The sequence below is a fragment of the Mauremys mutica genome, chromosome 14 (genome assembly GCF_020497125.1).
Source record: "Mauremys mutica isolate MM-2020 ecotype Southern chromosome 14, ASM2049712v1, whole genome shotgun sequence".
NCBI classification, from domain to species: domain Eukaryota; kingdom Metazoa; phylum Chordata; order Testudines; family Geoemydidae; genus Mauremys; species Mauremys mutica.
The window spans coordinates 6234214-6249958 of record NC_059085.1 but is presented as its reverse complement, the minus strand read 5'-3'; the positions used below and the strand labels follow the sequence as shown (position 1 = coordinate 6249958).

The 15745-nt window shown below is 55.2% G+C and overlaps 1 protein-coding gene across 3 annotated transcripts in view; it reads right to left on the bottom strand.

The window, feature by feature from the left end:
- Positions 1–9948: 9948 nt before the first annotated feature.
- Positions 9949–15745, bottom strand: part of SF3B3 (splicing factor 3b subunit 3) — a 48658-nt gene continuing 42861 nt past the window's right edge. For all 3 annotated transcript variants that reach the window (XM_044987124.1, XM_044987123.1, XM_044987122.1), the window contains exons 23-26: positions 14962–15060; positions 13845–13988; positions 13000–13104; positions 9949–11007 (exon numbers count right to left, since the gene is read on the bottom strand). In XM_044987124.1, coding sequence (XP_044843059.1) covers positions 10867–11007; positions 13000–13104; positions 13845–13988; positions 14962–15060 — 489 coding nt within the window. In that variant the 3' untranslated portion in view covers positions 9949–10866. The remainder of the gene's footprint in view (positions 11008–12999; positions 13105–13844; positions 13989–14961; positions 15061–15745) is intronic.

The window sequence follows — 15745 nt, the reverse complement described above, 5'->3', positions numbered from 1 at the left end:
TCTCACAGGACATGTGACCATGTCACATGATACTGGAATCCATCTTAAATGTGGTACTTTTCCATTTAGAAGGAGGGGTGGGAACCCAGAGAGACAAAAGATTCCTGCCTTGTGCAGTGATGAGCTCCCAAAATCCTAAGAACCGGTTCCCTACCGGGTTCTCGGCGGCACTTTGGCAGCGGGGGTGTCTCTCTTCACTCGCTCTGGGTTTTTGGTGGCATTTCAGCGGCAGGTGCTTCACCCGGAGCGAGTGAAGACCCCCCCGCCGCCGAAGTGCCACCGAAGACCCGGTAGGGAACCACGTGGTGAGTATAGTACAAGCCCCACGTGCCTGTCTCCCCACCACCACCCATCCGACCCTAACCCATGTCCTGCCCCCAATTGCCCCCCCTCAGAACCTGCAAGTTTCTCCTCCCTCCCTCCCCCACCGGGGTAGGAGCAGCAGCCCGGGGGCTATTTAAAGGGCCCGGGGTTCCCCTGCTTCTACCGCCCCCAGCCCTGTAAATAGCCGAGGGAGCCCTGGGGAAGCGGTGGGGCTCCGGTAGCTATTTAAAGGACCAGGGCGGTAGAAGCAGGGCAGCCCCGGCCCTTTAAATAGCCCCCGGATCCCCGGGCTGCTGCTGCCACCCCAGGGGGGGGGGACTTGTGGGTTCTGAGGGGGGCAGAGGAGAAAAGTGACTTGCTCCAGATCTCTGCGATCGAGCTGGTAGTGAAATGGGACCCAGAGGTGGTCACGCTGCCAATCGCACCTCCCAGCCAGCCAGCTTCCGTGCTGAGGGCTACCAAACTCATCTCACCTAGGACACCGATGGGCAGCCACCACATGGAGGCAATTTTCAGTCACTCAGGCACTGATACAGCAAAGCACTGAAGTGTGCGCTGCTCCTTATGCACAGGAGTAGTTCGGCAGCCTGCAGTGGGACTGCACCAGCGCTTGCCAGGATTCGGGCTGAGCGTGGCATTTGTGCAGTGCTCACACCTCTCACAAAAATGGCTGGGACTCTGGCTGGCAGCCAGTGCAATGGGGGCTGAGTGCCCCCAGACCAAGCCCCCCTGGGAATTTTTCTGTAGTCCTCCAAGACAACAGTAAATGTATTAGTGCAGAACATTGATTGGGGGAGCACCGTGCCATAGGTCTCTTCACTGATGGAGGCTGTACGGCCAGCGTGTCAAAGCAGGACCAGGATTCAGCCTCGAATTGTTCTCTGAACTAGTGCCAGCGGCGTGGTCACCAGATCTGCCAGGGGCTGGGGGCAGCAGCACGAGGGGGAAATTAATTGCAAACAGGCCATTAACTGAAGGCAATGGGGATGAGGGAAATGTGTGGGAAGGACGAGGCTTCTGCACACTAGCAGGGAGCTCTGAGAATCCCCTGGCAAAGAGTCAGTGTTAAGCAGGGCGCTCCAGACTCCAGCCTTGCCTTTGCTTCCGGTCACTGCCTTTCACCTAAATAACTAGCAGCAGGCAAACAAAGGGACAGACGGGACAGGGGTGGGACTAACACACTCTAGCACTGAGCCAGCATCTTCCTGGTCAGAGACCTCACCGTGCTTGGCAGGCTCAGGATGCACCGAGACACTGCTCATCACCTCTGCATCAGCAACGGCAGAGGGGAAAATGGAGACTCTCTTCACTTAGGGAGGTGGCAGGGGCCAGGGGGGGATGAGAGCTGGTTCTATTCCCACCTATGCCTTTGGCCAGCTGCAGCTGATTCCCCTGCTGTGAAGGGGTTAATAATATTGACCCTGCTTTGCCACGTGCCTTTAGACCCTCAGATGGGACACGCCAAGGGGTGTTATTACTGCTCTGTAGCAGAGTCTAGGGGGCTGCCTACCAGCAGAATGCTGAGCAGGCCTAACGCAGACTCCTACCAGAGGTGCTGAGATCTTTAAGGCAGAGCCTTGGTTCCACGGCTGATCTGAAAGCTGCCCCTGCAGACGAATACTGCTGCCTCGCACCATGCTGGGACACCGCTTCCAGCACCGAGGAAGGAAAATGCTCCCACGTACCACGTGCTGTAGCAGCCAGGAGGCGTTGCCGGCGCTCGTCAGCGAAGAAGCCTGGTTGCATCGGAGGCTGCGTCGACACCGACGATGCTCCAGCGACGGACACCAGGAAGGTACCCATGCTAGACCAGTCAGTCGCAAGGCCCTACTGACTCGCCGGGGGGACGTTGTGGGGTGGGCAGCATGGCGGTGCTGTGGGTTGGCTCCTTTGCCTCGGAGGAGTCCCACAGGGCTGTGGTGGGCGACCGTTCTCCATAAGGCCCCTGCCTGTCAGTTTCCCTCAGTGTCGGAGGGGAGTCCAGCTGCTGCGGCACCCCCTATGCCCCATGGACACTCAGCAACGCGTCTCCTTCCCGCTGCCCTCAGGTGCTGCGGTTTCATGGCTCTCCCGAGGTCCAGCAGAGCCAGGGAGCCGCGTGACAGGGCCCTGGCTGCTAGGCAGGTGAGGCTCACTGGCATAGGCAGGCCCAGAGAGGTGGTTGTGATGTCTACAGAGGATGTATGGAATAGGTCCCATCCAACTCGTCACTACTCAGGGCTTCACAGGGAGCAGGGCAGGCCACTGAATCCACCAGCACCTATGGCCGTCTGACAGCTGCAGCTGGGGCTTTCTAGTGCAGGCCTCACAGCTGTTATCCGCACCTTGTCCTCTGCAAGCTGGGTTGGTGCCAGGCCTGTCAGCGTTCACCTGCCAGTGGCAGCAGGGTGCCCCGGCTCTGACGCTCGCTGCCCTCAGCAGCCCAGAACTGGGACATTCAGGGCTGGTGGGAGGCCTATGGGCTAGGTTTAGCATTTGATGGCAGTTTGTGACTGGCGGGGCTAAGCTGTTCTGAGCTCTCTGCTGGCAGGGGGCTAGGCACGAAAGAGAGACATTAATTAATATCATTGGCCCGGGCAGTCATTGGCCTGGCAGTCTAGACAGCGCCAGGAGCCAAGGTTTATCCCTGGGCCACGCCTTTGACCTGTCCAGTGCTCACCCCAGAAGCTATTTGCAGCTCCATGGGGCAGAAGGCAGGAACCCACTGTTCAAATGTTAAAACAAACACAACAGCTGAACCAAGCAGAGCGATTCCCTGAAAAATAAAACACTGGGAATTTCCACCAGACGGAAAGACACACAAAGTGCCAACTGGCAATGCAACGGCTTGGCAGAGGCTCCTGCATGTTAAAGAAACCCGGGTGATTACAACAGGATGCATGTGCAAGGCGGGGGGATGCAGGAGAAAGCCACATCCCTGAAGGGTCCGTGTCACCGTTCTGTTTGAGCCTGAACGGGGGAAAGGCAAACCCCAGTGGAGGTTTCAGAGTTTCCCCCGGCACTGAAGGCTGGGCCTTTGATGCACACCTGCTGCATTCCCTGGCCACAGCTCTTTGGAAAGGGGGGTTCTCCCTCTGCCCCAGCAGCCCGTCACCCACTGCAAAGCAGGGGCTGATTTCCCTTATGGCAAGGCATTCCCAGAGAATTTATGAAACACCTACTGTGATTGATCAAAGCCACATTTATCAGTGAAATCCCTGCTGGGGAATGGTGCTGGATCGGGCAGCCCTGGAGACTGGATCCTCTCCCTGCGGGTTGCTACAGCATGGGGACTGGCGGTGCCAGCTTCTGGCACATGGCACTGGAGGGCCTTTGCGTGAGAGGGGAGCACATAATGCACAGCAGGATCCCTGTCTGCTAAAACTGATGAGCTGTGGGGAACATGCACCTATTCCGTACATCCTCTGTAGACATCTTATTGAGGTTGCAGGAACAAACCATCCCGATGTGTAGGAAGAAAAGTAAATATGGCAGGCGACCAGCTTGGCCTAACAGTGAAATCCTTGCTCGTCTTAAACACAAAAAACCAGCTTACAAGAAGTGGAAGATTGGACAGATAACCAGGGAGGAGTATAAAAGTATTGCTCAGGCATGCAGGTGTGAAATCAGGAAGGCCAAATCACACTTGGAGTTGCAGCTAGCCGGAGATGTTAGGAGTAACAAGAAGGGTTTCTTTAGGTATGTTAGCAACAGGAAGAAAGTCAAGGAAAGTGTGGGCCCCTTGCTGAATGAGGGAGGGAACCTAGTGACAGAGGATGTGGAGAAAGCTAGTGTACTCAATGCTTTTTTTGCCTCTGTCTTCACAGACAAGGTCAGCTCCCAGACAGCTGCACTCTGCAGCACGGTATGGGGAGGAGGTGACCAGCTCTCTGTGGAGAAAGAAGTAGTTTGGGGCTATTTAGAAAAGCTGGATGAGCACAAGTCCATGGGGCCGGATGCGCTGCATCTACGGGTGCTAAAGGAGCTGGCCGATGAGATTGCAGAGCCATTGGCCATTATCTTTGAAAAATCATGGCTATCGGGGGAGGTCCCGGATGACTGGAAAAAAGCTAATGTAGTGCCCATCTTTAAAAAAGGGAAGAAGGAAGATCCAGGGAACTACAGGCCAGTCAGTCTCACCTCAGTCCCTGGAAAAATCATGGAACAGGTCCTCAAGGAATCAATTTTGAACCACTTAAAGGAGGGGAAAGTGATCAGGAACAGTCAGCATGGATTCACCAAGGGCAAGTCATGCCTCACTAACCTAATTGCCTTCTATGACGAGATAACCGGCTCTGTGGATGAGGGGAAAGCAGTGGATGTGCTATTTCTGGACTTTAGCAAAGCTTTTGATACAGTCTCCCACAGTATTCTTACCAGCAAGTTAAAGAAGTATGGGCTGGATGAATGGACGGTAAGGTGGATAGAAAACTGGCTAGATGGTCGGGCTCAACGGGTAGTGATCAATGGTTCCATGTCTAGTTGGCAGCCGGTATCGAGTGCCCCAAGGGTCGGTGCTGGGGCCGGTTTTATTCAATATCTTCATTAACGATCTGGAGGACTACACCCTTAGCAAGTTTGCAGATGACACTAAACTGGGAGGTGTGGTTGATACACTGGAGGGTAGGGATAGGATACAGAGGGACCTAGACAAATTAGAGGATTGGGTCAAAAGAAATCAGATGAGGTTCAACAAGGACAAGTGCAGAGTCCTGCACTTAGGACGGAAGAATCCCATGCACTGCTACAGACTAGGGACCGAATGGCTGGGCAGCAGTTCTGCAAAGGACCTAGGGGTTACGGTGGACGAAAAGCTGAATATGAGTCAACAGTGTGCCCTTGTTGCCAAGAAGGCTAATGGCATTTTGGGTTGTATAAGTAGGGGCATTTCCAGCAGATCAAGGGATGTGATCATTCCCCTCTACTCAGCACTGGTGAGGCCTCATTTGGAGTACTGTGTCCAGTTTTGGGCCCCACACTACAAGAAGGATGTGGATAAATTGGAGAGAGTCCAGCGGAGGGCAACAAAAATGATTAGGGGGCTGGAGCACATGACTTATGAGGAGAGGCTGAGGGAACTGGGATTGTTTAGTCTGCAGAAGAGAAGAATGAGGGGGGATTTGATAGCTGTTTTCAACTACCTGAAAGGGGGTTCCAAAGAGGATGGATCTAGGCTGTTCTCAGTGGTAGAAGATGACAGAACAAGGAGTAATGGTCTCAAGTTGCAGAGGGGGAGGTTTAGGTTGGATATTAGGAAAAACTTTTTCACTAGTAGGGTGGTGAAGCACTGGAATGGGTTCCCTAGGGAGGTGGTGGAATCTCCTTCCTTAGAGGTTTTTAAGGTCAGGCTTGACAAAGCCCTGGCTGGGATGATTTAGTTGGGTTTGGTCCTGCTTTGAGCAGGGGGTTGGACTAGATACCTCCTGAGGTCCCTTCCAACCCTGAGATTCTATGATTCTATGGTTTCTATTACCCAGCTGTGGCCACTTGGACCTGGATGCAGATCTGACATGTGACACAAGCCCCGAGCAACCATCATGTGGAAACTGGCTTCGGTCATTGTTTTAAACCCAGGCACATTTTCTACGGTTGCCATTTCCACAGCAGCACCCACCCCTGCCGGGTTTGCTTCACTGCAGTACCCCCCCCTTTATGGACCAAGCATCCTCTCCTGCTACCCAAGATTAGCACTTCGGCCCAGTTAACAGGAGTTAACGTCGTTCTGTCCTGCCTACCACCACGTAAGGCTGTTATCCCAGCTCTATGAGCCAGCTCAGACAGGGACTGGCACTTGTGTTGATCTGTAAGGTGGGGACTGGAAGCCTCTCAAGTCATTTTCACTTATGACCCAAGGCAGAGTGCAAACCCAGGGCTCCAGGGCTTTCACCCACTTAACAGAATGGGGCGACACAAGACCCCAACTCCACTTCCAGCTTGGGTGCCCCACCAGATGTATGAGTCAGAGCTCAACCAGCTGAGAGGTGGGGAGTTGCCACTGCCTGGGCAGGACATGCAGAGTCTGCAGGTTAAAGGTGCCGCCCTCCCCTTTTCTACAGGGGTACAACTTATGGGGCAAATGACAGCAGAAAGGGCCATATTTACACTGTGACGTCACCCCTCTCCTGCAGGGTGACGCCAGGGTAACCGGAAGAGAACCGAATTCAAGAGAGGGCATCAAGCACCGGGATGCATTAGACACGGGGGGAGAGGGGGGCAGCAGCGGAATCAGGTGTGCAAGACAGACAGGGAAAATTCCTTCCCGTCCTTGCAGCAACAGCCAGATGATAAAGGAGAGTCGCCAGCCAGATGTGCTGGGTCTGAGTTGGTTCTATCAATTCCTTGTGGAGATGGGGTATGGTGTGGTGCATTCTGCTTGCAGGCCAGACAGCCTCCTAGCTACCCTAATTGTGGCTAACAGCAGTGATCAATGGGAGCATCTGAGACCCTGTTCCAGAGAGGAGAACGAGGGTATGGTAAAACAGATGCTGGATTCAACAGCTCACGAGGACCATAAGGAGTTTGATCCAGCTCCCAGTGTGCGCCCTCCTTTGTACCCGCACTGCAAACACATTCCTCCCCACCTGGCTGAGTTCCCTTCGGCTGCGCAGTTCTTTACCCCAGTGCATTGCTAACAGGCTCTGGCCGCCAGCCTCGGGGTGCTGGAGATCCTTCATGCACATGTCACAGGAGGGTGCAGCCTGGCTGATCTGCAATGCTAGATTAGATGATGCAACAGAAGAAACTGACTGGGACGGGTCCGGCTTTGGATGTGGGCAGGTATGCACCCTGAGGATCTAGCAGCAAGAGGAAGACAGCTCGGCTAGCTGCTTTGGCACAGTAGGGAGTTCGTACCACTTTTCTACAGTGATAAAGTGCAGAAACCCTCCAGGGAGGTCAAACCCTTCCCCAGGGTAAGAACTCGTCTATCCACCGCCTCCCCCCATCACTGTGACGTCCCAGAGCCTTCCAGCAACAGCATCGCTCTTGTGATGTGTTCTCTCCCCAGCCAGTCCTCGGGGAGATTGTCTGAGCAGTTCGTTTATTCCATGTGCTTTCTGCTAGGTGGAAGGAGAGCACCTCATACCCACCCCGTTTCCCTCCCCACTGGGAAGAGACCAGTCCCAGAGGCAAAGGAGCGCAGCAGCGAGGAATCTGCTGGGAATCACTAAGGCAGAGGTGGAGGTAGTTTCCTGTCTCTCCTCACGGCAGCTCCCCCAGGGGAGTCCAGATGGAGGATGGGCGCTCTGGCTCCTGGTTTGTTGTGGTGGATTTGATATGGATTTTTGTTTATAGTGGTGGGGGGAGGCAGCATTTGGAGGTGTCATTGTGAAGAAGGGGGTTTGCCTCAGTGCCTGGGCCTTGCATTTGCTGAAAAGGCTGGTTGGATGCTACCCTCCAATCCTCTGCCTGGGCAGCGGCTGAATTTCAGCAGTTCTGCACGTCTAGTTTGGGGGATCCTTCAGCACAAGCTGTAATTTCTACCTGCCAAGGGTGCTCTCGGCCCCAGAATCACCACCGGCTTGTAGAGGAGAGGCAATTACTGAGCCCTGACAGGAGTTCAGACCAATGCTCCTCAGAGGAGACTCCTAAGGCTGGGGGAGGGGACGAGGTGAGGAAACAGACAGCATGCAGTGCTGCAGCCAGAGGTCTGACGGCTCTCCACAGCCAATTCTGAAAGATAAGCAACATTCAGGCCCTGGGGCTGCAGCGATCCTCCAGAAATCCTACTGGCCGAAAGGCATCCCAAGGAAATCAGAACAGCTGCCGATCTCTGCTCCATCCCAGCCTCCAAATGTCCTCATGCCAGATCCTGATGTCCCTCTCAAACCCCTTCCCATCACCCAGGAGCACCGAGCCCGCTTCCAACTGCAGGGGCGTGGCAGAAGCAGCCGTCTCATGCACAGAGCTCCCAGAAAAACCTGAGAACCCCTGGAAGCAATGTTGTCAAATGGTCCATGTTCAGACGGGAGCCTAATGGGGCTGCGGCCAAGGTGCAACAGGCCCCAGCAGCCAAGGTGAGACAGGCCCCAGCAGCCATGCTTTCAATTCCTGTGCAATGGAACCGAGGGCCCACTCCAAAGTGCAGAGGTCAGGGTATCGTGTCACTAGCCACAGCTCTGTCCTCTCATTTTATGGACTCGACTCCCATGCCTTTCGCCCGGGCCAACAACAGTGGGAGGGATTGGCTACTGTGATAAAGAACATCTGTAGCACAGAACAAAGTCCTTGCAGCCCTGGCCAAGAGCCTAGCGTCAATGTCAGCAGCAAACCTGAGCCGGCTGGAAGAAGTTGTTGCTCAGTTCTGAAGCAGAGCAAAGCATTCACCTCCCAGCCTGGAGCCCCTGCTTCCCCCTGGCTTGCCACTAGGAGAAATCCTGGAAATGGAATGAAGGAATCAGGAAAACTGAAAGGGCACAAGAGGGGTGATCTACCTCGGTACTCACCACCAGAGCAACTGAGCACCTCCCAACCGTGACCAGTTCATCCTCGCTACGCCCCAGTGAGGTCAGAAGTATTACCCCTCTTTAGCATAAAATGGATTGTGACTTGCCCAAGGTGATGGAAGAATCAAACTCAAAATGCTAGTCTAGTGCCATATCCACTAATCATCTTTCTGACTCTGCATTACAGATCAGGAGATAGTCTGGGGAATCTTAAAGTCTGTTGAAGTGCTGCAGAGAGTGTGTTCCTGGTCACAATACTGCATCAATACCCGAGATGCAGATCCGTACATCTGCTACTGATGGCTAAGGCTGATTCCGTCATGGATTCCATGATTTTAAGTGATGTCCATGAGTTCAGGATTCTGCGGGGGGCTCGGGAAGGGAATGCCCCCTTCACCCTCTGACTCCCTCAGAGGGTCACGCAGCCTGTGGGTCACTGTTAATGCCTCCGCGTCACGCTGCAATACTTCACTGCTGAACTGTTACACCGTTGCCACGACCACACCCTGATGTTGTATATTTTTAATGTGACTGTTCTGTGAACTCTGCCTAGTTTTACTGTGACAAAATCGGATCCATGCTGATGGCTGACTGCTGCACAGCTGCTCTGCTTTAGCCCTCCAAAGCTGGAGTGGAAGCCAGGGAGCAAAAGTTGTGCTTCAGCATAACAGGCAAGAACTTTATTTGTAAATCCTGGGTGGCATCTGGCTCCCGAGCAAGGCAGCTTACAAAGCAAAGCGCGAACAGGCGCCCGGGAGGGACCCTACACGTGGTGTTTAGCTCTACTGACAGACCAGCACAGCCAATCAGCGAGCAGATGGGAGGCAGCCTGTCTCATATCTCACCTTTCCCCTACTCATTTCTGCTATTTCACAAGGGTTTGCTGACATCCACCCCAGCTCCTTGTTGGTAGCTCCCGCGCCCCCTCGCCAGAAGGCTGGGGATCGCTGCACCGTAGGAGAAGCATAGGCTGGCGGCCAACTGCCTGAACCTGCAGCCCTGTGGATGCACGTGGCCCGTTGCCAGCTAAATCAGGGCCAAAGGAGAAGCAGGGAGGGCGGGTGGCTTTCACGTGTAGGGGAGGTGGATCTAGGACACGCAGCATTCCCCATGCTCAATGACCCTCTGGCCTGCCCTGGGCCTGGCCCCCCGCGGGGAGACACTGTTTGGGAGTAAAGACCAGAGATGGTCAGCACTCAAATCAATTTAAAAACCAGGTTTTTATTTTTCTGTGCTGATCCCAATCCCAGCACAGAGACAGGGCACCGCTCGTGCAAAAGCTGATACAAAACAAATCTAGTCCCAGCTCAACCTCTGCCCACGCCCCACCAGAGTCAACATTGTACAAAACTATATTTACAGGGAAACCAGTTAAAAACGAAGAGTGCGGGAATCCAGGCTGGCCCCAGCCTTGCCAATGGGGGTTCAAGGCATGTGCGGCGCTGTCCCCTTTGCAGAGCTTCATGTGCTGGGACTTCCACACTGGCCATGGGGCTCGGGGGACCCCAACCCCTAGCACGGGGTGTGTGCGTGGGGGGGGGCAGGGCTATTTCAATTACCCCTGCAGCATCTCAGAGTCACACCCCAGCTGTTACAGCGCAGCAAAGGGCTGGGCAGCTCCAGACCCCCATCTGAGCACCCCTGGCCCAGCTGCCATCAGTGGGGAGAGGGCTCTGCCAAGCACGGCCCTGCCCAGCTCGCTTCATGAGGCCATTCGGGGCCTAGCCCCAACGGGCCTCAGAAAATGGGGCCAGGCTCTGGGCTTAGACAAAGAGAGGGGGCAGCAAGGCAGGGACAACTGACAGCCACGGGCCCCTGACCCTGGGGATGGAGGGAAGGCCTGGAGCGCTTCCCTGCTCTGCTCGCAGGCAGTTACCATCACTAGATGGGTTCACAGGGTGTCCAAGCCTCCAGCAGCACCGTGCCATGCTGGAAAGCCCAGCTGCTGGTACCGAGTTTATGGGAAATGCTCGTGACTTTGGAGTCTAAGTTTACAAACCTGGCCCCAGGGGGCAGAGCAAGACGAGCAAACGGAAGTTAAAAGGGGGGGGGGCACACATTCTCCTTCCAGCCCGGCTGGGAGCAGCATCCTTGGCTGTCCCAGGAGAGGCTCTGCTGCTCAGAAGGCGTAGCGCGTGCGGATATCCTCCAGCTTCTTGGACACCTCGGGGGGGGTCCTGTCCAGCTCTTCCGAGACGTTCTTCTGTTTGTTGGGTTCCATGGAGTTGAACTGTTCACAAAGGTCCCCGTCAATCACGTTCTAGCAAGAGGACACGGGAACACGTTACAATGTGGGCATCAAACGGGCTCGGCCCCAACGCCGCTTAGTTAGAACAGACAAAAGGGCAGCACCGCAAATAGCTCTGCCAGGAGTTTCTTAATCCCGCTTTGGAAACAGGACCACGCTCAGTAACCTCATCTGCTGGAGAACAGCAGCTGGAGTCAAACTAATTAACAACAAGAGCCTCAGCAAACCCAGACCACCCGAGGGAAGGACAAGGCTAATCTTGCTTCAGCCAACAAGTCCTGGCTGGCACGGGGTCCCTAGATGGTGTGTGCTGGAGGGGGTTGAAGGAGAAGATTCTGAGTGAGGGATCGGTGAAGGGGAAAGTTTCCAGTCAGGTTTCAAAGGTCTCTGCGGTCTTGGGACTCAGCCCCAGGGCCATCAATAATAGGTCTGACTCATCTCTGGGCAATTCCTCAGTAGCTGGAACACATATCTGCTTATATGGCCTCTTAACAGCTCCAGGGACACTCCAGGAGCTGCAGCGATAAACACCCTGCAAGCTGCAAAAATGCTTTGTGGAAGTCTTGGCACAGTGACTGCTCACAGCTAACACGACGGCCAGAACAGCCAGGCAAAGCCATGCAGGCGCCAAAGGGTGGTGCACAAAGCAGGACCGCGGCAGGGTGCAACAGGCAGGCACCTGTGCAGGGTGCAGATCCAACACTCTGTGCCACGGCCTAGTTTTAAGATCTTCCTGATTGTTAATATGAGGCTCTGGGGTGGACAGCAGTGTCACCTAGTGGAGAGAGCATTGGGCTGGAACTCAGGAGACCTGGGTTCTGTTCCCGGCTCCACCTCTGGCCTGCTGGGTGACCTTGGGCAAATCACTGCAGCACTCTGTGCCTCAGCTCCCCCAGCTGTAATGATATTGATCTCCTCTGCAAAGCGCTGTGAGATCGATGGATGAAAAGCACTAGACAAAAGCCAGGTATTACAGGACACTCCCGTTTATCTGAAACCCTGTTAGCCAAACCTCGCATTACCCAAATCTCTTCTTTGTCCCACAGCATGAGACACATGGCTCATGCTGGAGACCAGGGGTTTGGTTCGGCTAACAGAGCACAGACTCATGGCCAGAACTATGAGAAGGACAAGAAGGGATGTCCCGCTGCTGCTGAATGGCTCCTACGGCCGTGCAGGGAGCCCGCTGCAGCCCCTATGTCATGGGAGGGAGGGAGTGGGGCCATGACAGTGGCTTGCTGTGCTGCTGCCAGGCTGGGGACACGTGATCCCTGCAGGCACAAGGTGCAGGGAAGGCTGCAGTCCTGGCTGGGGTGGGGTCTCTGCTCTGCCCTGCCAAGACCGCAGCCTCCCCGTCCACACCTTGAGCCTGCAGGGATAAAAAGGTAATAATTGGAGATATACCAATCTCCTACAGCTGGAAGGGACCTCGAAAGGTCATTGAGTCCAGCCCCCTGCCTTCACTAGCAGGACCAATTTGTGCCCCAGATCCCTAAGTGGCCTCCTCAAGGATTGAACTCACAACCCTGGGTTTAGCAGGCCAATGCTCAAACCACCGAGCTATCCCTCCCCCCCGATGGGGTGTCCCCGGCCCTGCGCCAGTGCAGGGAGCCCCCTGCAGCCCCGCAGTCTTGGGAGGGAGGGAGAGAGGCGAAGCGAGACCGCAGGACCGGACTACGAGGAGCCCCCAGCCACAGGGGAGGCCCCACTGGTGAATGCTGCCTGCCTTCTTGATGATCTGAACTCTCCATTACTTGAATAAAATCCACGTCCCCACACTTCTCGTATAACTGGGAGTTATTCTGTATTGTGCCATTCAACAGTGGCTCTGCTGACATCAGCTTCGCTCTCGCAGTTTATGCTGTCACAAGCTCCCTGGAGGGAGTTGTGGGCCTGTTATTCCATGACACGCTCGCGTGATATATTGGCACAGTTAATGTGTCCGGTGTCAGACCTGCCAACCTTGGCTACCGCTGCCCTGGCGGAGCTAGGCCCCTGACCTACCTTCACTGGGAAGTAGTAGGAGCGGAAGCTCAAGTGGTCGCGTCCACAGAGAGGGGGATGCTCCGACCTCAGATGCATCTCCACGTGCTGGAAGAAGTCATGATCCTGAAGGGACAGAAGCAGTTGAGAGGTAGAACAATTTGCTCCTCCCACCCACGTGAGGCTGGAGTAACATCGGGACATGGCAACACTCCATTAGCAGCCTGTGCCCTGCACAGCGCAGTTAATGCCTGGCCACAAAGGGGCCAGTTAATGCCTGGCCACAAAGGGGCCCCCCACCACTTCCAGGCACTGATTCTCTTTCACTGGGACGGGAGCATCCAAAACCGGCCCACCAAAGGCCATGCTGCCAGCCTGCCACAAACATAATGGGCTCCCCCCAACCTGCATAAATCCCAACAAGTGGCAGCTGCTCTCACGTGTAGGATGGCAGCGTGGCCAAGGCAGCACAGCTCCCAGCATGCAATGCTCCAGCAGCCTGTGCTTGAATCAAGATGCGGCTTCGAGCACTGGAGCTAGCTGCTACAAGCTGCACGTTCCTCTTAACATACAGGGCTTCAGGTTGTCCCAAGCCATATAACTCAGTGGGCCACACTTTAGCTAACCCTTTAACATGTGCACCATCCCAGGCAGCAAAGCACCTGTGATTCATTCCTAAGGAAGCAATCACAGGGAAGACCGGTTAGTGGGCTCTGTCTCTTCCCACCCTCCTTCCATATGCCCTGATCTCACCGGCTCCCTTTGGCAGGAGCTTTGCTGCACACTTGACTTTCACATACTGCACACAAGCCAACAGAGGATGCGGACACAGTCACGCAGTGCTTCTGCAGCAGGATGGCTCTTACCTCGTGGGACGTGAAGGGGACCAGGATACCAATGCCCCCCGACAAGGTGGTATACACGAGAGACTCAGACCCTCCCGGAATCAGCGTGGTCTTCTGTAACGACAGCACCGTCTCTCCCACGTGGTAATTCATAATCACCTCAGCCTGCAAACAAGTCCCGGGTCAGTATTTTCCTCTGGAGTTCATCCACAACAGACGTACTCACAAAAGGGGCTGGCAGGTAGCGCCCTGCATGGATACACAAATGTGTATCCGCATCTGAGCCGCAAAATCTGTGGATCTGCAGGGCTCTACACCAGGGGCTGGACTGAGACGCCGAGGCGGCACCCCCGCCCCCACTCTGGAGCTCTGTCGGGGAGAGACATGCTGGCAGCTGTGGAGAGCTGCGGCAGACCCTCCACCTGCCCTGGGCGGGAGGCCCGAGCAGCCCCTCTCCCAGTGTCCCAGCCCCCCACCCAGGGCAGCTGGAGGGACCTAGGCTCCCCACAGCTGCCAGCATGGCTCTCCCCGACCCAGCTCCGGCTGGGAAGAAGGCAGCTCAGAGCCGCAGCTGGCCACTGGCGGACCCTCCACCTGCCCTGGGCATGGGGCCCGAGCAGCCCCCGGCCCCTGTCCCTACCCCCAGGCCCTCTGCCCAGGGCAGGTGGAGGATCCGCATCGCAGTTCCTCACAGCTGCCTGCCCAATCTTACCATCAGAGCTCTGTGCAGATCCAAAATTTGTACCCGTGTCAATGGTCCACACATATAAAGCGGATACCTGCGGATTTGCACGGCTCTACCGGCAGGAGCAGGAGAGGGAATGGAACAAGCTCTTCCACTGGAGAGCGTGCGGCAAAATCCAGCGCTTTACCCAATGGCTTAGAGCTCTCCACACACATGGATGTGGCAGAGGAGTGAAGGAGAAATGTAACCTGCGGGTCCTTGCCCCACTCCCAGAGAAACTCACTTCTCTCTAGGTGTTCGCCAGCGCGCTCAGAACTGGACGGTGCTTGGCTGTGGCCATTCTGGTTACAGACCCTTACCCAGCAGGATTCATCTCCCCCAAGATGCACTCGCATTCACTCTGCACAGCTCCACAGAGGAGCTGATTGCCTCCCCCCCCGCCCACAAGGTTACCTTCTGCGACGCTCCATTGAGAAGCCCTCTGTCCCACAAAGCCTTGTTGCCTGTCGGATCCTCGTCTACCTCATCATTTGTGTTGGGAGGCAGCCTCACCTGTATTGACAAAGCAGGACACAGTCAGCATGCTGGTCTGTTGCCAGCACCGTACTGACAAGAGATGGACACTGCCAGCACTGGGGCATTTAGTTTGCATTACAGCAAGTGCCCTGATCTGGCAGGAATGCAACACAGACCCTCGCTGGCATGTGTGTGGGGCACTAGGAATGATCCATCTCTTGTCATTCACAGCAGTGGGCCTGGCTACACCAGCTGTGGCCCTGTAGCATGGGCACTTACTACAGCGACAGAAGAGGGCTTTCCAACACTGCAGCAAATCCACCTCTCTGAGAGGCAGTAGCCAGGGTGACGGATGAATTCTTCCGTTGACCTGGCGGTGTCGACACTGGGGTTTAGGTTGGCTTCGTTACGTCGCACAGGGCAAGGCATTTTTCACAGCCCTGAGTGACGTAGTTAAGCCAACCTAACTTCCTAGAGTAGACCAGCCCAGTGTTAACTGGCTGTACAGGAACAAGAAGGTAGAAAGGTGACTAATAATGCAGCTCCTTTGCCAAAGAGGCCATCCTGGAGGTTTATCCTCACCTTAAACTAAATGCATCTCTTAGCACCAGTGTAATTAAAGAATAAATAACAGCGTGCACCATTTTATACTGTCAAGTCCAGAAAGTGGCCAGGGTCAGGATATAAAGGGAAGCATGTATGCATCAGTGCAGAGAGCAGG